The 23,552-nt window shown below is 40.8% G+C and overlaps 2 protein-coding genes and 1 long non-coding RNA gene across 4 annotated transcripts; 1 reads left to right on the forward strand and 2 right to left on the reverse strand.

Annotated features, from left to right (window-relative positions):
* Positions 1-1,163: 1,163 nt before the first annotated feature.
* On the reverse strand, positions 1,164-8,228 carry LOC118496008. Its single transcript, XR_004898474.1, has 3 exons — positions 8,218-8,228; positions 7,639-7,644; positions 1,164-1,528 (listed from the first exon to the last, which is right to left on the reverse strand). It is a non-coding gene; the product is annotated as an uncharacterized LOC118496008 (long non-coding RNA).
* m6pr (mannose-6-phosphate receptor (cation dependent)) lies at positions 1,808-6,819 on the reverse strand. Its single transcript, XM_031299550.2, has 7 exons — positions 6,525-6,819; positions 5,287-5,459; positions 4,902-5,071; positions 4,529-4,638; positions 3,894-4,024; positions 3,657-3,783; positions 1,808-3,562 (listed from the first exon to the last, which is right to left on the reverse strand). The coding sequence occupies exons 1-7, from the start codon at positions 6,528-6,530 to the stop codon at positions 3,440-3,442; spliced, it is 840 nt and encodes a 279-aa protein (XP_031155410.1). The 5' UTR covers positions 6,531-6,819; the 3' UTR covers positions 1,808-3,439.
* Positions 8,229-9,990: 1,762 nt separating the features above from the next.
* On the forward strand, positions 9,991-23,467 carry arhgef5 (Rho guanine nucleotide exchange factor (GEF) 5). 2 transcript variants are annotated; one of them, XM_031299486.2, is made up of 15 exons: positions 9,991-10,585; positions 11,219-15,064; positions 15,762-15,807; positions 16,122-16,171; positions 17,013-17,362; positions 18,413-18,573; positions 18,756-18,908; positions 19,057-19,186; positions 19,284-19,358; positions 19,481-19,570; positions 19,799-19,941; positions 20,093-20,236; positions 20,343-20,413; positions 22,264-22,368; positions 22,745-23,467. In XM_031299486.2, exons 2-15 carry the CDS (start codon positions 11,239-11,241, stop codon positions 22,885-22,887), a joined length of 5,487 nt encoding a protein of 1,828 aa, XP_031155346.2. In that variant the 5' UTR covers positions 9,991-10,585; positions 11,219-11,238; the 3' UTR covers positions 22,888-23,467. The 2 variants fall into 2 exon arrangements, with proteins under 2 accessions (XP_031155346.2, XP_035861827.1); XM_036005934.1 differs by having other exon boundaries at positions 9,992-10,585; positions 11,219-14,395.
* Positions 23,468-23,552: the final 85 nt, after the last annotated feature.

A 23,552-nucleotide genomic window follows, 5' to 3' on the forward strand; every position in this document is an offset into this window, starting at 1 on the left:
CAACGCGGCTGGGATTGTGGAGGCCATCTACAAAGGGGTTGATATGTGTGGTCTTAAAAACATCCCAATTGTGGCACAGAGTTACGACGGTGCGTCTTTGATGTCAGGTTATGTGTCTGGTGTGCAGCAGCGCATCAAAGAGACTCACACCCCTACGCAGCCTACATACACTGCTTGGCGCACAAATTAAGGCTGCGTCTCATTTCTCTGTCTTACCCTTACCCCTTCCCCTTAGTTTCGCGCGTTCACGTGAGAGAAAGGGCTGTCCCAATACTCATTTTGGTCGAGGGATAGGGCTAAGGGGAAGGGCTAGATACTCCTTAACGCCAAGCAAGGACTCAAGCTTACTTGAAAAGCAAGGGGTATCCAGATACATTGCGCAACAAGGAAAATGGCTGCCAAGTCGACCAGAGAGACCCATAAATATATAAGTATGTATATGTAGCTAGTGCTTGTGGAGTGCTGTTCCGTGAACCGATGTGTGAAATCATTCCTGAAGAAACAGCAGAGTCCTGGCTATCAGCAGAAACTATATACTGGGATTGCGCTTCGTTTGTGCGTTTGCAGAGGCATCTCAACAGACTGTAGGTCGAACACTGATTTTTCACTGTTACATTTGAGTTAATATACAGTAAATGGTCGCCACCGTCTGTCTATTGCGTTCCAAAACAGCCGTGCCGCGATTGGATTTCATAACTGCGAATTGTTAAATTGTTACAATATAATTTTAAATCTGCTTTAAAAATTAACATATATTTTTTATTTGGCATGTTTGTTTTGTCCATATGTGCTCGTGCTGTGCTCCTCAAGTGGTAGGCAGGTCTTAGCTGCAACAATGAGTTTCCTTTTTTTTTTTGCTCTTCCAATCAACCATTACACAGTGGACAACAAAATACAAAATACAGCACTCGGTGCGAATCAGTGCACCATTGCTTGTCATTGTAGCCTATTACTGTACGTAGCTTTCATGTCAGTGACATTTGTTGACAAATTTCTGTTTTTTCGGTTTCAGGCTTGGTTTAAGAATCAATTTTGAAATAAAATTGGTTAACCTGATTATTCTTCCTGAAACATTTGCCAAGCGGTGTATGGTCCAAACACTACTCAACATTAGCAAATATCTTAACCATGAAGTCAATTTAAATATAAATTAATAAAAAATGTATTGTGCATAAAATGTTGTTTTTTTTTTAAAACATTTCACATTCATTAAATCTCCAAAGGTGAGTGCACTTAGGTGTGTACTAATTTCACCACTACAATGGACATACATAAACTACTTTCATCTTTTATTTTTGATGGAATCAGAAAACAAACAAAACAGTTGGTAGATTGAAATCATCCTTGAACCTAACAGGTCATTATGTTAATCAAGAGGTTGTTCAGTTCACGGAAAACACATGTGTAACCCGTTCTACCAGATTGTGACCCAGGATGTGAATCACAGAACTAAGCAAAGAAATGTTAACCTAAAAAACACAAAAAAAAGCAAGTGATAGAAACAAAACAAACCTAACGTAAGTGCACACTAGTAACTTGATTCACAACTGAAACTTCCTAACATAATTTTGCCATCAAGATCAAAAATCCTGCTTTAATCCTTAACATCGCAATTTCTAAAAAGTATTATCAGAGCTGTAACATGTTTACAACCATAATATAGATACAGAAGTGTATAGAAAATAACAGTAAGTGCTTTCATTGTAGCTCTATTCTCCTAAAGAAGCAAAGCATCAGGCATTAAGCGGCCTTAATATTTGGTCAAAAGAAAACCTGCACCCTATAATGTTTTTGTGTGTGTGTGTGTGTGTGTGTGTGTGTGTGTGTGTGTATATCTTGTGTTTGGATCAGTTTTACCATGTAGGCATTTTGATCAGTCTTACCACTACAAAATTCATTATTAAATAGGCTTGAGATTATGAACAATAATCTTTTGCTGTGTGTTCATTTATTCTATGAAAATACAAGTACATATACTACATATATACTATACATCTTGATATCATAAATTATGAATAGCAGAATTCATATATTAATCTCTTGTAATTGCCTATCACTGTGTGGTAGCATTTTATAAACTAAAATTAGTGATTTGAGATGTAATTACATTTTGCATTTTAGTTGGATGCTTTGCTTTAAACACCAAATTTGTAAGTTTAGCGCATCAAGTTAACCGCATTGTTGACCTCACGGATATAAATTGAGAGGATGGGACACCGATAATTCTTTTATTTTTATTTCTGGCTAAAAAATGTTTTTTACTGAGTTGGTCTGCTCCGCAAGTCCCCACGGCCGGTATGTGGTGTCACAGATATCGGCTCTTCTCCCTCTGGAGAAACTGACTTATGACCTCAAATATAATTCCAAAAGATTCTGGAGAAGCTGGAGACCATTGCATTCCTTCCTGCAGAGATTCTAACTTAATTGTGTTTGGTTAAATCTGTATGTACTTTGCTATTTATTTCTTGTACAGTACTAGTTTGTTATTTTATATACTTTTCTATCATTCTTTCAACTTTGTAGACATTGCAGCATCTGTTGTTTGTTTGGGGTGGGATTTTTCTGTTGTATGTATGTGTGTACATATACAGTATATATTGTCTGTTGGTGTCTTTTAAACTCAAAAATCAATAAAAAAAAAAAAATTGAGAGGATGGTTGATTACAACAGTCAAGCTCAGATTTCAGTCAGGAAACTGGCAATACTCAACATTTTAGGGAGAAAATATTTAGCATTGATGTAGAAGCTTTTCCCTATAATGTGGGAGAAAGGGAAAAAGCCCAACTAAGTCAGTCAAGCTATGGTTTCTGCAGTGAGTTCTACTTGTGTAGCAAAATTGTGAGCACAGTCACAGAAATAAAAATTCCCATTCTCATTACTTTCAAAACACAAAAACTGATTAAAGCTAAATTACACAAGCGAAAGCACTTGTGTGTTTTGTAACCTGCAACTGTCAGTGCACAACCGGGTCCCAGATAAAGCAGCTAGCTGCAACCTGCACCAACTTCCAACAATCAATCAATCATTAGCTAAGCAGAAAAAGAGATGGCAGCAATATGTCATTAAGTTTAAAATCAGGCAGAAATCCAACTTAACTTCTCCCTTTTGTGCCAGATTTCCATGGGAGAAGAGTCTTTATTGTCACTTTGTAATCTTGGATGAATCACTCATTTGTTTGACATCAAACAGCTGAATGAAATGCATGGGGTAGGAAGAGGAGACATGACTGTCAGCCCTATGAGCAACATGCCCTCTTAAGTGACAAGCAGATCACACAGTAGCTAGGCACAAGTATGGAATACACGCAAAGTGTCGACAGGTCCTAACCTAAACCTGCACAAGAAAAACAAGGCTTGTGTCTAACAGCAACCTGTAACCTGTGAAAGAGTAAACTGTGTCACACAGTGAAGATTTCTGTCCCATGTCTGACATATTGAGGTCACATAGGTAGTAAGTGGTCATCTCTCTCCTCTGGCTCTTCTTCTAAAGGTTCTGTTGCCACTCCCCTGTAAGCCGGGGCTTCCTCCCGTTTTCCTGACCGGCACACAAAGTCACACCCATCCTGTAAGGGGAGGTCAAGTTTTTAATGAATTTCCAAAGAAATAACATTAGCCTGATCTTTTAATGACGTTGTGTATCAACTGCACTCGGCTTACCGCTGTCAGATTGCCGACCTCCAACCAAAAAGCATAATTTGGGAATTGCTCCATCCCTTTGGCTCCAACAATCAGTCGTTGGTAAAGGAAACCTCCGATGAGATAAACAGCCAGAAGACAGAAACCACTGGAAGAAGAGAGGGCCTGTGCTATTATTATATTATTATATGCTTTAACGTTAAGGGTTTTTGTGTCCACACACACACACACACACACACAAACACAATCTTTACGCACATGAGGAGTATTATGGAGCCAGTGCTGATGTGGGACTCAATAGCTGGGCACACTGCACTGGAGTCCAGCTCAAACAGGTAGAAACAGTCCTGCAACCTATCCCTGTCCTCCAACACTACCTTCATTTCACCCTGGGAATGAGATGGAGAGAGACAAAAGGGAAATATAAAGCAACACACACACCAATTTAAAAAAAGAAAAGAAAAAAAGACCGGGTGCAAGACAAGTCTCACAGGAGAAACATTAGCACCATGTGTCACCCTGATTCACATTTCAGACAACACAATCTAACGTCATCCAGCAACATGCTGCATTGAACAGGCACACATTCACGATAGATTACTTTGTAACATGAATGAGGTATTTCTACAGTTCCCTTGTAATCATCAAGATGAAGAATACAATCACTGTGAAAACTTGTCATAATATCATAAACCACTGTGCAGAGTTTGTGGATATGTTATCAAAGATGCCTTTCTGGATCATCTTCACACCGGTACCTGAAGCAACCTGCCACCAATGTAGCCCCTTGCATTTTTGTTTTAAACACGGTGCCATTTTAAACTAGCATTTCTTTTCACAAATCTGATGATCTAAAAATATGATGTTCTAAAAGCCATCTGAGTTTCTTTTACCACGTCCGTTTTTCTGTCACAAGAGATCATGACCATGGCTTTCCTCTTTTCCTTAGAGCAGTGGGCATCATATCTGTCCCCATCTGTGTAGATCAACATCACCCAGTCACCTGCAAGGGCAGGAAAGTGTCAAAATAGACAATGCAGACATAAAACAGATCTAAAGCACCATATGGAATGGTTAATCCCATGATCAGAGATAAATAATGCACACTAAACAATTGTAACACATTTTTTGGGCTTACTGTGCTCCTAGTTTGTCTCAAACACAAGGCAATTCTCCAACATAAGATTCCAATTCACAGATGGTTAATATCCACACACAAAGTCAGGGTAAATTAGGGTGAAATTCTTATATTTTGCAGAGACTTACTTCCTCCAATGGCCTGTGTTGCACCATACATGCCAATCACTGTTGGTTTTACTTCCGTTTTCATGCTGTCCAACTGAACAACCCCAGCTCCTGGAATACTGCCTGCATCCCCACACAACTGGAACACATATGTGTAACTCTCAGTTCCATTCTTGGTCACTGCTGTAAAGCTGTCAACATGAGAACAAATCCCAGTTAACAACTAATATGTGAGAAAAGGCACAACACTGAATAGCAAAGGACAATCAGGCAAAATGTTTCCATCATGGCTGGTTTGCATATTCAATTAGTGCTGATTTTAGACTAATAACAGGCAATCCAAAAACAATCTAACGTCATATCGATGGCACTGAATATGCAGGTATACAATTGAGTCACTTCTTACTTCTTACGGACGAGTGGCTCTAGTCGGTTCAGGACTTTCCGTTCTGAGACAGATTCAGAGACCAGTTTACAGCTGTTGGTGCCATTAGCGGTGTACACCCCACTCCCACACAGGACCAGCTGAACAACCAGGATCCACACCAGGAAGGCCCCTCCACCCTGACTGTTGACCACCTGACGCAGATGTTGCATGAAAAAAATGATTGACACTTGGTCTTAAAAAGTTTCATTTATCACCATTCAAGCAATTCTCAAATATAATGGTTATTATTCATTTAAAATTAGGGTTGGACAATATGAAAATATGCTGTGTAAGACAATATTAACTGTCTACCATCAGAGATTTTTCCATACCATTTATACAATAGTAGAATAAACGAGGTGGTACTATGGTAGCAAAATTGCAAAAAGTTGCTGCCTTTATTTCTCTTATATGATATTAAACTGAATAATCTTGGGGTTGAGACTGTTGGTCAAAACAAGCTATTTCAATACGACACCTTCGGCTCTGGAAATTATAATGGGCATTTTTCACAATTTTTTTTTAACAAAATGAGAAGGAAATCAATTAAGGAAATAATTGGTAGATACATGTACAATGAAAATAATCGTTAGTTGCAGCTCTAATCCTTTTGACAACTCTATTGTGGGAAAATCAAAGAACAGGAATTCTTTATGGTAATATTGGATTTGTATACAATTGTTACAATAATGTGATAAAGTACCTTGATTTGTCAGGTATTTAATTGAACTGAATAACCAAAAATAGACAAACCAGTCTACAACATAACCATCTAACATTTACCAAGAGAGAGGATTTTATCCATACGGCCCACACATATTTAACATAATTCAAAATTAAGTGATGGGATTTTGAATTACATATCTCCGGTTCATTATAAGGTACTTGCATGCTCATTTATTTGCTTCCTGAACAAACAAAAAACACAACTAGGAGAAAATTAACTGTCCATTTCTTGGACAAAAACTATTAAGTGTAGTAGGCTACATAATGCAAGGCCACAACAACAGAATACTACCCCTATAAATTCATCCTGTAATTGGGAAATTAAGTTGTGAAACCACATATTAAGCCAGCCATATACAGTGTGTGCATGCAAAATGTCTGTTCATCTCCGCATGAGGAAATAACTTTTGCTGAGATAAAATACAGTCACATAAAAACACCTCTCTGAAAGGCTTAACCGAGTTCACCATTAGGCTACATTGTTCACCTACCTTCATGACTTATTCTACTGTCAACAAGCGGGGAAAGCTTCTTTGTTTGTTACAGTTTAACAAATGTTTAAACATGAAGCCCGTTGATGATGTAGTGAGCTTCCTGGCGTTAACGTCGCTTCCTGGTTGACTTAGAAACAATAAAGCTGCTATTTTGTTATGCAGATACAATAAAGTCAATCTGCATGTGTTTTAAATGAACGTTATTAGCTTCACGCTTTCCTGTCCTTAATAATAAATGCGCTTCTCCTCAAAATGTGTGAAGTGGCATCGCAGAAGCTAACATGCTACAGACAGCAGCGGGGTGCGGAAATGAAACTAAACACACGCGCGCATGTGACCGTAGAAATGAAGCGCGACCAATGAGCTGCAGCCTGGCTGCTTACCCGCATCAGCTGACCAGAAACAGATCACTGTGGGGAAGAGGAAACGCTCAAGCATGGCATATTCTTAATAATACATCCCAAACATCCATGATGGCATGACATGCTACAGTTTTCTGTCTGTGTGCCTCTGTTAACACTCAACAAATCATTACATATTGAATCATCATTTAATAGGATGCATCTCCAGATCAAGTATTTAAAAAAAGTAATAAAAATAAATAAATAAATAAAAAAGATTTCAGATACATTGGTTTTGCAGCATAGTCACAGCTAAGCCATAACATCACTAAGCCCACAAGAGCCATACTCAACACATCCCCATATCATAAGGTCACCAATAGACATAAAAAGCATCGGTAGACATCCTTGTAGATTAAACAGACATATTCATACATATACATACACATGGGAGCTGGTTTCTCAGGAGGCAGAAATTCCTCTTTGATAAAGCTTATAGTCAGGGCTGGCTCAGGTTTGCCTTGGACCAGCCCTTAGTTATGATGCTATGGGCTCGAATAGACTAGACCAGGGGCAATTCTAGGATCAAACCTTTAGGGGGTCTCAGCCCCTAATGAGAATGTGACACGGATACAATGCCTTGCAAAAGTGTTAACCCCCCCCCCCCGTTAAATCAGTAATTTCATTATCTGATCATCTCTGAGCTAGCTACTGAACAACAACGTCAGCTAACGGTTTTTGACACTATTAACACTATGATGGAACTAAACCTGACACTTTATAAGTCACAGCAATATAGACCAATTTGACACGATGTTCTAACATTCAGCAATTTTAGTTGCTTACGTTTCAATTTGGGTTATAATCTGCACCATGAAATTACCAATTTCTTCTCTGGTGACTACCAACATTAAACTTCACAACCGCACTCCTGCTCTCCCTCTGACAGATTAGATAGAGACTCAGCCAAAGGCGGGAGTCTGGCACAACCACCTCCGATTGGTCAAAACTATGTTTCTGTTAACCCTTTCCTTGACTGGGTTACAGGTGCATAGCATCGGCGACACAGGATATTAAACCTGTTTAATATTGAGCCCCCCTAAAAAGGGTCTAAAATCGCCCATGGACTAGACTGCCAGGGGACTTCCTATGACACACTGAGCTCTCTCTCTCTCTCTCTCTCTCTTCAATTTTGTTTTATTGGCATGAACAAAGAAAACATGTTGCTAAAGCAGTTTACAGAAAATGCATATATAGTACATATCACATATTAAATACATATAGTAGGTGTCACATAGATTATACTGCTGATAGTTATACAACACATTACATTACAAAACAATTACAACACAATATAATACTTAACAGTTTTGTATAATATAGTTACTGTATACAATCCTAAACCAATGTGTAATGTTGGGATCTTATAGTGGTGAGTCCCTCAGGTTGTGGCAGGTAGATACATATTTAGCTGCCAGTGGAGCTGCTACACCTTTTCTAAAACACTAAAACATAACATATAATCTCATGACAGTAGGATTTATTGCACTGCATTAGAATTATTTTTGTTTATGAAATTACCTGCCAATGGTGGCAACTGAGTGTATTTTAAAGATAGTCACCTATTAAGAAGTAAAATATATACAGCTATGTTCATTCTTAAAGAAAAGGTCTGTTGTTTAAATAATGTTCTTATAAAATCGTGTGTGTAGAATATTTTGCTCTGGGATGAATAACATTTTAGCAGTGTACATTATATTGGGCCTTACAAAGTAGAGTACAATATATTCAGTATAATGTTTTAATTGTGTCAGAAACAAAACATGTCGACACTGTTTGTTTTGTATACAGTAATCTGTACCTTATCCTTCCAATTTATCATCATGAATTTGAATAGACTTGTTAAGAGTTTTATCAGATTGACATGATTTCCCTGAAGCAATGCCCATTCTTCTAATCATAACCCAATACTACAAAAAGAACTATTTCAAAATGATAAGTTTAGTTTGTATCGTAATTAACTGATTATTTTTTCGTCGTTAGCTTTTTAACCTCAACAGAAATTAGAACCCTTACTTTTAGAGAAAGACAGTTAACTACTACAGCAAGTTAAGTTCAGTTACTTTATTGGCATTTACAAGTGCCACACTATTATGTTTGCAATTCCCTGGTTGGTACACATAAACAAAACCACATATTCAAAGATATTTCAAAATGTTCAAAAGATTAAATTTTGCCATGTGAGCTGGGAGGCTTCAGCACCTGGGTCCAAGCAAAGGACAAGCAGGTGTAGATAATGGATAAATGTATGGGTCAAAAGATTAGATTGCTGAGATGAGCAAATTGATTGTATCAATTTTCTTTTGGTAGCAAAAACTAATGCCCTCATTGGTATACACAATTTTAGAAACACTTCTGAGTATATTACAATACAATTGATCAGCACCACAAATTACAAAGTCTGCAAAATAACATAGCATTAAATTAACACCTGGACAAAACTGAACACTATAATAACCCTCATAGGATGAATTGCAGTGGTGTTTTATTCCATAAGGTTTAGCTAGGTGTACCTAAATAAACTTGCAATTTGAGATGTAAAATTATAAAATGCATAAATCTGCATTATAAATAAATTAAAATGAACAAATGTGAACGAGAAAAGTGAGTAAATGAAAGTAATTAAGTGAAGGCAAAGTGAAGTAAACCCTGAGTGCAACAAAACAAAGTAAGTAAATGTGAAAGTGATTGGGTCTTTTTGTCTTTATTTGGTAAGGTTAATGACAGAGTTGTGGTACTCCAAACCTTTAATCACAAGTCACTGCAGCACTCAATCAAGCAGTCATTGTTAAACAAATCATTCACAGATCACCCTTGTAAATGCTCCTTTCCTTGGTTTCCTCCTGCGTGATTCCCTAATCTTTTTTTTTTTAATCAAAAGAAGCAGCTTGTTTGTCACTCTCTTTACTACCTCCCAGGGGAACGTAGATAAGTTTTATAGGCCTCAGTGAGCTCTCCACCAAACTGTGCATGTGAGATCTGATCTCAAGCCTCACTTTATGGCTCCCCTCCCCCTCTCTCCCTTGTTTTATCTTACCTTACCTGGCTGTGTGTGTGTGTGTTGTGCAGACACACCCGGCTACTCCATATCAACCAATCGTTGCTCCAAGACAGAGACACCAAGGTAGCGTACTTCCTGTGTTTCGCGAGAGAATGGTGCAGGAGAGAGGAGAGAGTTATGTACTTTTTGTTAGAGGCGGGGGGGCGGCTCCAGTCCACACACAGGCGATCACGTCGGCAGTAGAGGGGAGGGAAAAGGACTAAAGTAGTGGACAGATTCGGCTGATTTTTAAAAATTTATTTATTAGAGATCTCCCTGTTCAGCAACAGCCACGGAGAGAACAAGACAGAGAGAAGGAGGGGAACGATAAGTGTCAATCTGTTGAGACTTGTTTGGGAATTTAAAGAAGGAGGGGGACGAGGCAGCAAGAGGGAAAAGCAAGTAGAGCTCAGGCGTAAACATTCCGTTTTTCACAAAATTTTAAATTTTGATAGAAAAAGGCAGTTGTGATTAATTTGAACAAAAGGAGGTAATTCAATGTCAACTAGATAATGTGTATACAGGGACTGGATTCTTGTCGGCTGTGCAATCCTATGGTTTTGAGTTGAGCTGGACCTGGGGGGAGGCCACAGATCTCCCCAGGAAACAACATTCAGGTGAGTTTCTTTACTATTTTGTTCTCATGGATTTCAGATGAACACTTCTACTGTAATTTGCTTCTGGTTTGAATTTTAGATCCAGCTTAGTTGTGGTTTACATGTTACATGCCGTGCCTATGTGTCACAAGCCTTCACTTTCTGTAAGACTTCTTTTGGTATGCTGTGCTTTGCAAGTCTGTGCTGCATAGAGAACTATAAGAGGTGTCACCTTTTATCTGGCACACTTTTCTACTGTAAAGTTATTATACAACCATTGACTGACTTACAATATCATAGAGCTTTGAGCTCCAAAGTACAATTGTTGCAGCTATCATGGTTTTTCAAGGTAGCAGTAATGTTAGTGAAACATATTTCCCCAGAGTACTCGTACTCAACTCTGTGACATTAACAAAGTATGTTAAAGTTCGCAGACCTCCATATTGCTTAATTTAACCTGCATTTCAGTTATTTGTCCCTACAATACCCTGCTCTGTGTCTGAATGTTTTGCTGCTGCAACAACGTTATTTCCCATTTTTTGGGATCAATAAAAAAATCTATCTATCTATATATCTATCTATCTATCTACAAAATGTCTTGGCTCTTAATACCTGATGTCTAAATTGATGATGTGGACTCTTGCTGTTTTTTAGGTTCTCCAAATTATGATACAATGGGGACGAAAAGGCCCAGCTGCACTCTCTTTGACACTTTATCTAACATAAACACATCTGACCGCAAGCTTCAGCTAGGTGGAAAAATCTCCCGGGATCCAAGTCCCAGGCCAGCAATGACTGCCCAGTCGGAGCGAGAGAGAGACAGCAACCGAGAGGAAGACAGGAGGACGGACAAATCAAGATACAAAGATATGGAACCACGGGATAGATACTATGAAAGAGACCGAGCTCCTGCACCCTGGCTGAGGGAGGGAGAAAGAAAGTGGAGGGAAAGAGAAAGGAGGCAGGAAGATGACAGAAATAGAAACGGGAGGCTGCTGTCAAATCTAGAGAAGTTGACCGTGAGGGAGGTAGAGAGAGGGATGGAGAAAGGTGGCACATTTCCCAGAATGAGAAAAAACAGTGCAGATCGTGGCAAAGGAATGGTGTCCACTACTGAGATGGAGGAAGAGAGAGGGGCAAGGAGACAGAGAGATAGGCAGAAAAGAGTTGAGACAGATGACTGGGAGCAAGAAAGAGAGAGGGTACGACAGAGAGAGAGGCGCAGAGAGAGGGAAAGAGATGAGATCCGAAGCAGAACAAAGGAGGAGGGAAAAAACACTGGAGGAAGACCTGTAGAAGATGAGAAATCACGAAAGAGGGACAGATATGAGGAGTCTGGTATTGGTTTTCAAGACAGGAGAAGAGAAGTGGGTGATTCATGGGACAGAAGAGAGAGGGATACAGATAGAAAAAGAGAAAAGCCAAAGTCTAACATGGGAGAAAGGGAGGCCAGGGTGCCTTCTCCACACAGGACAAGATACAGAGAGATCTACCCAGATTGGAAAGAGAGGGAAAAGACACAAAGGAGAGAGGGAAGGAGGGACACCAGGAGTGAAGGAGACAGTGACGAGAGAGAGCTGAAGAGGGAACGAGTGAGATACAAAGAGAGGCAGGAGTTGACATATCAACACAGCAGAAGTGAGGGGGACAGTACGGGCAAACCACTGAGGGAGAGAGATCAAGATAGGCAAGGACACGGGGAAGAGGACAGGCAGAAATACAGAGACCGGGACAGAGAAGTGGACCGATCCAGGAGGAAGGGAGAGGAGAAAGATAGAGAGAGGTACAGAGAGTTTGACAGGAGAGCAGCAAGGGAGGGAGACAGATGGAAAGAAAGTGTGAGAGACTTGAAGGATGACAGGAGAGAGGAAGACAGATACAGAGAGCATGAGCAGAGGAGAGGCAGGGAAACAAAGGAAAGAGAGGCCGATCTTAGGTGGGATGATAAGACAGGCAGGAGCAGCCGATCCCAGAGCGAGACGGCCCCTAGGATGCAGCCACGAGCCCCAAGCAGCGGAGAGTGTAGCAGCAACATGGACAATGAGATGAGATCTCGAAGAGCCAGAGACAGTTATGAAGAGAGCCAATTGGGGAGAGAGAGCACTGCTGAAAGTGACAGAGACGTACAAGAACAGAGAAATTCAGCTGCTGAACGCAGTCATAGGGAGCAAAAAAGAAGTGAGCAAGACAGAGGAGAGAAGACGGAGAAGCCAAGAAGGATGTGGTTAGAGCCACAGAGGGGCAAGAATAGTAAAGACGGATTTGTAAACAGAGAGAGACACACAAGGGGGAAAGAGAGGAGAGAAGAAGAGAGGAGTATGGAGTCACAGGCTGAGTGGGAAAGAGAGGGGCGGCGAGTAAAAGAGGAACCAGATGAGAAGTACATGGACCAAAGCAGTTACAGAGGAAGGCATGAAGGGGGAACTCGGCAGAGGGGAGACATAGAGAGAGACACAGAGGGTGTAAGTGTAGATGGAGAGGAGGTGGGTGAAGTCTGGAGAGAAGAAGATAAGAGAGGGAAGGAACATCTGTCTGACAGCGATGGAGGGATAGATGGAAGCTGGCGGAGGGATGCAGAGGGAGAGAATGTGACAGATAACACAGAGGAGAGTGACAGAGAGGAAGAGGGTGGGAGCGATTATTGGGCCCGCTCCGAGAGCGAAGGAGGAAGTGATACAGGGTGGAGGCAGGAGAGAGACACATTGCTGTCAGGAGAGGACGGCTTTGTGACGGTGTCCAGCGGCGGAGACGAGGAAGACGAGGAAGAGCAGTTTGTGGACTGTCAGGAATTTTTGGAAGGTGGACTTACATATGATGGCCTCTCACCTGTTGCCGTCAAGGGGTGTGAGGGAGAGAAGGAGAGGGGAGAGGAATGTGCAATGGCAAAGGAGGAGGCGGTTCATGAAGAGGAGGATGGGGGAGGGAGGGAGAAGCAGCCAACATACATCTTCTGTGTGATTGGGCAAACGTTGCCCCGGTCAGTAACCAGCAGGATGTCACCATCACAAGTTGATGACACTGGAGGAGTGGAAAGAGACAACCCAAATATAGAAAGTCGTCATTGCAGTGATGAGGCCACACAGCAACCACATGATGACCTGCATCCGACACTGAGTATAAATGATGAAACCCCGATCATCTACAACCAGGACACAGGGAGCAAGAGTGAGTGTGACGTGCCAAGGCCTGCCACAGGAGAAACAACTGAAGTGCATATGAGATACAGAGCGTCGTCAGAGCTTCACGGAGAGACTGGAGAGGGAGTGAGGAGCGAAGTAGAGCACCCGTATGCCGAAATAGGGCCGATAAACAGAGACTTGCGGACTGAGAAACTCCTCATAGAGTGGAGAGAGAAAAATAAAGAAGAGGTGGAAGTAGAGAGGGAGCAATCTTCGCCAGTCCCAAGTAATCCTTATGGTGATGTTTGTCCTCAGGTGAATTTTGAACAAATTCAACCCATCTTGGAAGGGATTAACCCCAGAGCAATGAGTCCAGAGGAGGTGGAGGCCATTCGGATCCGACTGAGCGGGGCATGGAGCATGTCCGAGGAGCCTAAGCGGCATTCCCAAGCCCCCCACCTTAAATGGGCCAAAAATGTGGTGCAGGAGATCCTGGGACGCTCAGAGGAACATACTGTTGATGAACCTAATGCAGAGGTACGAGGGTATCAAGGGGTCGACCAGTCCAAGACAGCGATCAAGAACGACAAATGGCAGGAAGAGGCTGCACAAGGGACTGGAGAGGTGCCTGTTGTTAAGTTGAGAACAGACGAACAGCACATAGAGCCAGAGCTGGAGGAGGAAGAGCCGATGGAGGTGGAGGGATTGAGAGGTATGGGGCAGAGCCAAGCCAACATGCATGCTGACCATTTCACAGCTGTGCATGGTGACACACCTACATACACTCATGCTGACACATTGTTAGACACAGAAGGGAAGGAGGATCACAGTATGGACAAAGAGACTGAGCCGTCTGGTCACACTCCGTTAGAAAAGTCAGCTATAGAGGGGGAAGTTAGTGAAGAGGCAGGCAATGAGGTTAAATTATCAGAAATAGAGAACGAAGCAAGAATAAAGAAGGAGGTAGAGATGTATTTATCTGTGAGCAACACACTGTACAAGCCTAACAGCTGCCCCATTCTGAATTATGACAGTGAGTCTGACCTGCTTACTCCTTCCAGAGAGGGTGGGGGCCAGGAGGTGGAAGACAGAATGGGTGAAAGTGAAGAAGAAAGGCAGAAAGAGGAGCCAGAAGAGAGGAGTATTGCAGAGAAGGTGGGAAAGGGAACAGAATTGGATAGTAGAAAGGGAGAGGCGGTGGCAGAAAGTAATATAGAACGGGGGACACTTACGAGCAGTTTCCAAGATTTGGGTCCGGAGGCTCGATTACGACGAAGGGGAATCCGTAAAACCACTGAAAGAAGAAATGGAGAGCTTTTAGAAGTGGAAGAAGAGGAAAATGCTGGAAGGGATCGCAGAACCAGAATATTCTCTACAACAGGTAACGAAAGAAGATGGAGAGACAGACACTGACAACATCTGTCTAGTTTCTCATCAAACAATTTTAAAAAATCTGATCAGCTCGACACATTTCAGGCTAGACTGCTCACAGAGGAAGCGGCCTTTGAATTAAGTCAACATTTGATTTTCCACACAGACAACTTTAATCAGAGACAATCTTCTAGTCATATCCTCTGGTTCGTTGTCTGAGAGGTTTCTTTTGCATCATTTTGTTATTACATCAATCAAGACTCCAAAATCAAAGGCTGCCATCTGCTAAACTATAAACTATATCAGTGCACTGATCTGATCACATTACCTTAAACTGGAAACTGCGTCACAGTGTTGTTGTAAGAGTACAGGTAGTGGGCGGAGATAAGTGGAGGTGGAAAAAGTAAGGGAAACCCAGAAGCATGTGCTAAAAGGCTCGAGTTGATTCTGCTTTGAGACTTAACACGAGAAGCATGAGTATTGGGAACACACTAATCTTCTATAATGCTTTTTGTAGCATAGTTACTTACTAACTAACTAACTGGCAATTTGTTATTGTTTTTATTACCTATTTATTTTTGACTTTTTGTTGTTGTTGCATTTTTAGTAATTTTATTCATTCATCCAAACTGTCACTGTGGTTCATAGTCAATTAATCAGAATGCTGTTTTATAATGTTTCGACAAATGGATACTTTTTTATTCCAGATGATGAGGATGATCGTAGCAAAAGCTGGGGAGAAGTAGAGCTGAGGTGAGTAACACAATCAATTGTGATACAAAACTACATGTTAAAATACAGTTGGGGTCAAAATGTGTTCAATTCTTTAATGTTTTATACATTTGATTGAGTAATATTAAACATGTTGTGGTTTAGCACTTGGAGGTACATGCTATATTTCTATGCATTCTTTGCATTTAACCTGTCAGTACAGTCATATTTCCTCATTCTCAATGCAAATTATCCTCAATAAAAAGCTGTTTTAGATAGTTTGGGTCAACTCTTTTCAAAAATCGTCAGGATTAATTGTATATTGTTGTTCTTGTGACTCTTTCTCGGCTCTGTAGGAATGCGTTGGACACAATCGACAGACGAAAAAGGAATTCAAGGTTTTTCAGTGAGTATCTTTGTTCCACCTTAATTTTTGCTTAATTCAGGTTGTGCAGTTTAAAAGTACTATATATTCTCTTTAGGCACCAATCAAACACATTGACTTCATTAATGCCTATTTTCAAAATGTGTTGTTGCAGCAGTTTATGCATATGACTTCTTTTACAATTTGACTGATTCTTTTTAAAAAAAATTTATTACTGACAGTTTTGTTTCAGAGTAAATCTTAGGGTTGATTATTAGAAAAGTCCTTGTAGGCAGCACAGTGACGTGTCTTCAGATCATATCTTTTATGGCTGTGGTCAGGAAACTAATGACGTGGTTGAGCATTTCCATTCAGTATGTGTGATTCATCTCTGTGTAAAAACAGGCTCAATAACTGTGTATCTCTTACTCTGAACATTGTGGCTCAGATTTTAAATGATATACACAAATGAAAGGAAACCTGAGGACAGTTCACTGTTGGAGCGCACCATTTTAAAATTATATTTTAAACAACCTAAAATGGCAGCGGGTCCCTTAACCTATGATTAACTGGATATTGTGAGAAATGGGGCAAGAGTATGTGCGTATGTGCTTTTTATATGTGTGTGTCTCTGCAAGCCAGAGACAGGTTTGTACAAGTATTCATATCTCCTAACTTGAGGGAAAAGCAGCTGCTGCTGGGACTTTGCATTCCGACAACTATGTATAAAAGGAATGTCAAATGCAAACAACTCCTCTTGGCTAACGCTGTTCCTGTCTCTAGCCATCTTTTTTCCTTTGCTTCCTGTATTTTTAACTTTATTTATCTGTTGTTCCTTCTCTTCTGCTGTCTTTCTATGTCCCACTTCCTCTCTTTCTCCAAGATGCTGCCCAGCTCTACCAGCAGTACAGCGAGGCCGCCCAAGACTTTGAGATCCTGCGTCAGGCTCGTTCCGATTTTATCTCGTCTCCTGCTCCCTCACCCCCTCCTGCCCGCAGACCTCTTCCTCCACTACCTCCTGCTCCACACCCCCACTCCTTGGCCAACACAGGCTCCATCACCAGTGTCAAAAGCTTGCCTCTCCCTGAGCCCCCCAAGAGTGAAGGCAGGCCTTCCTCCCCACGTCTGTCCATCTCTCTCACACAGTTCGCCACACTGTGGAGGGAGCTGCCGGGGGTCAGGAACAGTGCTGAGCTGGAGGAGCTCACAGAGGACCAGAGGCGACTACAGGAGGTAGGTAATGCATTGCTGCACACTTACTGCAAATATGTAAGTCTAGCCACCATTTGATGGCAGAAAGTTCTTCATACGTATGAAGGATTGAGGCAGGAACGTTGTGCCTTTTCGGTGAATTAAGAGCAAGAGTGAGCTTTGATTAGAATTTCCAATCTAACCAAATCATGCATTTGTGCTTCTTTGAAAAGTTACTGGCACATTCCCGCCTTAGTAAAATTCAGTAGAATCCCATGGGCAATTAAATGCATGATGATTATCTTTTACTTTCCCTACAGCTTTACATCCTTCATCCAGCTTCTATGAAATATTTAGATCTTGACTAGATTGGAATTTTTGATTAGAGCAGCTAAAATTGTTCCATTTTTATATATATAGTAAAGATTATTAAGCATTGTAAGAATCATTGTAAAGGTTTCCGTTTCATTCTTTGCAAAGTTACTCGCACAACATTCTTGCCTCATTGAAATTCAGGAGAATCCTCTGGGTTATCTTTCATGTATCGGATGACTTTGAAATGCATTTATTTTCATGTAAAAATGAATCCATCATAGTTTTAGTGATTCACCTCCTCATGATTATTTTCAAACTTACAATTGACCAGACTGTTGGGGGTGTTATTTCAGCAGCTTCTCAATTATTTTATTTCATGGTGACTTCTCTGAAATGGCATGACTTACATGAATCAGCTTTTCAGTTGTTACCTCACACCTTAAAATCATATGAAATATTTTGACTTGCCACATCACAGAATAACCCTGCCATTGATCCACTTTTTATTGGCAGAGGAGTGAAATTTGCCAGAAGACATGATTGCGTAACTGTGTTGGGTTTCTCTGGGAATGTGGATGTTTCCCCCTAAACTTTAAAACCGACATGTGTGTCTGAGCTGAACACTTCAGCTCATTGTGAAATCTTCCTCCTCAGTTAGTTGCATTCTTGTCAAAATCCCCGAGCCTGTAGAGTAACACTGTGCTTATAAGCTATAGTTTACTGTCTTGCTGTCTCTTACTCAATGTTTTAATATTTTCTCATGTATTTTCTTTCTAGGTGAGATTTGAGGTAGTGACCTCTGAGGCCTCCTACTGTCGGAGTTTGGACATTGTTGTTGAACATTTTGTCAAGTCCAAACAGCTGGGGGCGCTGTTGACTACTCAGGATAGGAACTGGCTGTTTTCACGGCTTGCTGATGTTCGTGCCATCAGCCACAGGTCAGAAATGTTAAATATGATTTAGAGCAAGTACCCATCTGAGCTATGTCTACATTTACATATATGAAACATTAAACATACATGAAAGGATTATCAAACCTATGTGAGTTGTGCAGGTACAGTTTCACAAATATGTTGGAGAAATAAGCTTAAAATAATTATTTATCATTTTTTTGTTTTAGTTTTTTATCAAAGCTGGAAGAGCAGGTGGAATCAGACACCATACACTTCACCGTGTGTGATATCATCGCTCGGCACTGTCAGCGCTTCAAAATGGTTTATGTGCCCTACCTTACCAACCAGTCCTATCAGGACGCCACCTACCAGAGACTCATGTAAGCCATTCAGTCAAGCTTTTGTGTTCAGCTAGTGTCTTTATTCTTTTTTTTTAATATATATATATATATATATATATATATATATATATATATATATATATATATATACAGTATGTCTATCATTACATTTCTCCTTTTCTTTCAGGAATGAGAATTCAGGGTTCAGACGGATTGTGGAGAAATTAGAGAGGAGTCCTGTTTGTCAGAGGCTTCCTCTTCGTTCCTTCCTTGTTCTTCCCTTCCAGAGGATCACAAGACTTAAGCTGCTAGTCCAGGTGTGTGTCTGTGTGAATTTCTCAAACAGAAAAGGTTTATGGTTCACAACATTTGTCTATCTCACTTTTAACACGCGAACACGCTGCTTCTGTCTAGAACATTGTGAAGAGAACAACCCCTGGTACTGCGGAGGCGACTCAGGCCATCAAATCTTTGAAACTTCTGGAGAAGGTACAGCAACATCCCCTTTTTGATTGTATATTAACATAGGATAGCAATATTGTATTATAGTATGGATATCTTGAACTCCCTTGTGGCAAACTGCTCTTTTCTTTCATTCACCTCTTCTTTAGCTGATTCAAGAGAGTAATGACAGCATCACTCAGATGAAAAGCATCGAGTCGTTGGTCTCTCTCAGCGCTAAGGTGGACTTTGCGTGCAGGGTAAGTAATGACTACTAGGGATGGGAGAAAATCAATGGGCTTACATTGTGAGGATATGATCATAACATTTTATTGTTTGAGCAAATCTCATTGTCCAAATTACTAATTTTATGCAAACTGTATTTAAAACTAATATCTGATAAACATTATTAATCGCATTAAACATAAATTGTGTGTGTGTGTGTGTGTGTGTGTGTGTGTGTGTGTGTGTGTGTGTGTGTGTTACAGACTCTACCTCTGATCAGTCAGTCTCGGAGGCTGGTGCGGGAAGGGCCGATCACTGAACTGATGGATTTCTCTCTAAAGGATACAGAGAGGAATATCTATTTGCACCTATTCAATGACTACTTGCTACTTTCACTACAAAAAGAGTGAGTCAACAAACATAACTCATTATGAATAACCCATTACCATTGGCTGCATCCTGTTTTCCTCATATCTGTAGTCTTTTATCATCCCTTCAATCTTATCAGTCTTTCCTTCCGCCATCTCATTCCTCTTTTGTGCTTTCGCTGCTTCCAGAGGGGGGCGGTTCACAGTAATAGACCACTCTCCTGTGTCAGACCTGCGTGCCGAGAACTGTCGTGTCAAACTTCACTCCCTCCAGAAGAACCTGTTCCGGCTGCACATGACACAAAAAGCCTTGCTGCTACGGACTGACACACAGTAAGAGACTGAGACTGTGGCAGGGAATGTCTGTATATTAGTTGTCATGTCACAAAGTGAAAAACATTGCAGAAGATAAACCCATCTTTGCTTTTTCTTCCTTCAGGAGTGATAAACTACGTTGGATATCCGCTCTTTCCTGGCCGCATCCTGAAATAGATTTTTCTGCTGCACAAGGTGAAGTATGATACTTGGCTTAGACTTAGCAAGGTGTCTGATCCCTGCCTACTTCACTCATTAACCATAATAAACACTCAACGTGTTACTCTATTGTGAGTTAGAAATTCAGATTCCATAAGATTGAGCATCATTTTGCATCCTCAGCGACGGGTGCGTTATCACATGACATTTTACATGAAAGTAAACAAAGTGAAATATAGTTTTGTGGGATTTTTATCAAAAACAGTGACATGGAACATTTTTCGCTTAACTGTTAAATAGGGGTGGAACGGTACACTGAAGTCACGGTTCGGTTCATACCTCGGTTCAGACATCACGGTTCGGTTCGGTACAATGGAGGGAAAAGCATAACAAAAATGCAGAAGGCAATTTTTTTTTATTGTGCATGTCTCAGGCTGTACCACCTAGTGTCATACAGTCTCTCCCCTGAGCTAGCTGCAACAGCCTGAAGTGTATAAAGATGTAAACAGTAAACAATAAGTAGCCTAGGCTACCCCACATCATCTCCAGACTGCATCTGGAACTTGTAAACAAATTAAGACAATCAGCTAGTAGTGTGATATGGGAGACAAGCGCTGCTCTCATATGTGAATGCACAGAGCAGGGGTGTTAAAAGAGCAGCTTTGGTTACACAGAGCAGTTGGCGAATTGTGGCGTTAGCTTCACACGCTAACAGCGGAGCTAGCAGCAAACAGCGAAGCAAATGGGCCTGGAAGCCATTTGTGGTCGAGGCAAGAAGGGATACAGCTACAGTACACCCGTGTTTGGTTGTATATTGAAGGGACTAGTTTGCTTCGTGTGGACTCACTCATTGACATATATGTAAGGACTCACTGGACCGACTGGACATGTAGGCGGAGCTTGGGAGCTTCAGAGCTAAGGCGTGGCTACAGATTAGGTGTCCCTAAGAAACGCGTATGTAACAGTAGTTCCACATTACATTAATTAATTTGCACGCGAGTTTTATTTATTTTTATACCGTGTATTCTCCGTGTAAATTCATGTACCGAACCGAGACGCCCGTACCGTTTCGGTTCAATACGAATACATGTACCGTTCCACCCCTACTGTTAAAATTATACATACATTTTACACCATCATTCAGACACTTAAATAAAATGACGTACAGCTTGTACTCTATACTGCACCAGGGAGAAAATTGGAAGTTATTTAAAGCCACGTTGTCATCATATCGTACAGTAAATATAAGCATCCCACTGGGGAATAAAGCATTCATGTCAGCCTCTTAGTTGTAATTACGGAAAGTAGATATTGTAAAATTTCTGACCATGACTAATCCCCCACATGGTAAAAAAGAAAAATGTAGTGCTTATAGTATGTACACCTATCTTATAATGAACATTAATTTCATACGATTTTAATGTGACAAATAAAATTGATTGATTAATTAAAATTGGTTGACTTCTTGAACCGCAGGTGAATGCAATTGACAACTATAAGTAGCTAATGGTAAATACACCATTACTGAGAGCCACTGTGTTAGAGAGTCTCACTTATCACTAAGTTACTACCCAGCTAATAGTGGAATAGACTGTATTTTGAACTTTGAACCCTTGCACACCCACACAGGTGTTTTCAATTACCCTGGTTGATTAGACCTCTAGTCAGGTGGAAGTTGGGTAGACCTATGCTGGGAATTACATGAAGTCACCAAACCAAAAATAAATATAACAGGAGAGTGAAAAGAATATCAGTGAAGCACACATTTTGCAGACCCAGACAGTCCTGTGAAGGCATTCACTATCTGAGCATTACATAGTTTACATTATTGATATTTTAATCTTAATGACAGTAGGTCTGACTTCTCTCCTCTTGTGTCCATACAGATTTTGCACAGATGCAGTGTATCCGAGCTATTGTTGCCCAGCAGCCTGATGAGCTGTCATTGGAAAAAGCTGATATCATTCTTGTGCACCAACAAAGCAGTGACAGTAAGACCACCACACTACCTTTTCCTTCACTATTTAAAAATGGCGTGTTTGTTCAGGACGGCCCCGTCTGTCGCTAGCAATGATGACGCAGTGATTAGTGACGATTCTCTCCGACCAATCAGTAGTCTGCAGGTTTTCACGTCACCTTTTGGTAATGCCTCAGCTTGCTTAGAACCTCGAAGGAGGTGATACTAAAAAAAGTACCTGTTGGCTAGTACCAGGTACTTTTTTTCATAATGGAAAAACAAAAAAGGCGAGTAGAGTCGAGCAGGTACCATGTAATGGAAAAACGCCATAAAGTACTATATATGCAGTCCACTATTTTTAGAAAATAATCATTGAAATACTACTGTGCTGGATTCTTTTTTCCTATCAGATTGGGTAGAGGGGACGAGACTGTCCGATCGGCATCGGGGATGGGTGCCCAAGTCACATTTGGAAACCATAACCAACTCCAGAGTCCGGCTACGCAACCTGTCGGATGCCCTTACACTGACAACGGCCACAGCTGCTGTTTGACCAGGACGCTCAGACTAAACAAAGGGACATCCTGGATGCACCGTAAAGGATAAGACTCTCAGTTGTTTGCTTCAAACTGCTGGAAATTGGACTATGGACATTCAGTGTTACAAGTGGGGGTTTCTATCATTGAATGGCTCACAATCATGCAGCAACTGAAATGCTGTAACATCTCAATATAGCATTGGGTCTCACTTGTTTCACTTGGTGGAACAATATATTGCCATTAGAGCAATGCGTGGACTGCTGAGGTCTGCCTTAAAGACAATAAGGACATTGTGACTCTATTAACTGTTAGCAACAGTATATTGTGTGATGTAATACATCAAAAGACTTGGGTTTTTAAAGGGAAATCACATTGTTCCAAGAAATGCTGTGTTTGGAAAATGTATTATATTTGTGTATATTGAACAGAATATAACAGTAAAGTGTGCGGTGCATGTCTATTGAAAGGTTGGCCCCTGCATGCAGGAGAGCTAACAAAAATCATGCAAATGTACAAGACGACATAAACATGTACAGATCTTACACAGTGAGGACATTTCAATACATTGGTGGAATAAAATCACTTTTGAACATATGCGTTTTTGAGAGTGAGTTGTGGCTTATTTACTTTATCATTGAAGCTGTTTTCGTCATTTGGAGAAATTGTAGCAGCAATGTTG

The sequence above is a fragment of the Sander lucioperca genome, chromosome 10 (genome assembly GCF_008315115.2).
Source record: "Sander lucioperca isolate FBNREF2018 chromosome 10, SLUC_FBN_1.2, whole genome shotgun sequence".
Classification (NCBI taxonomy): Eukaryota; Metazoa; Chordata; class Actinopteri; order Perciformes; family Percidae; genus Sander; species Sander lucioperca.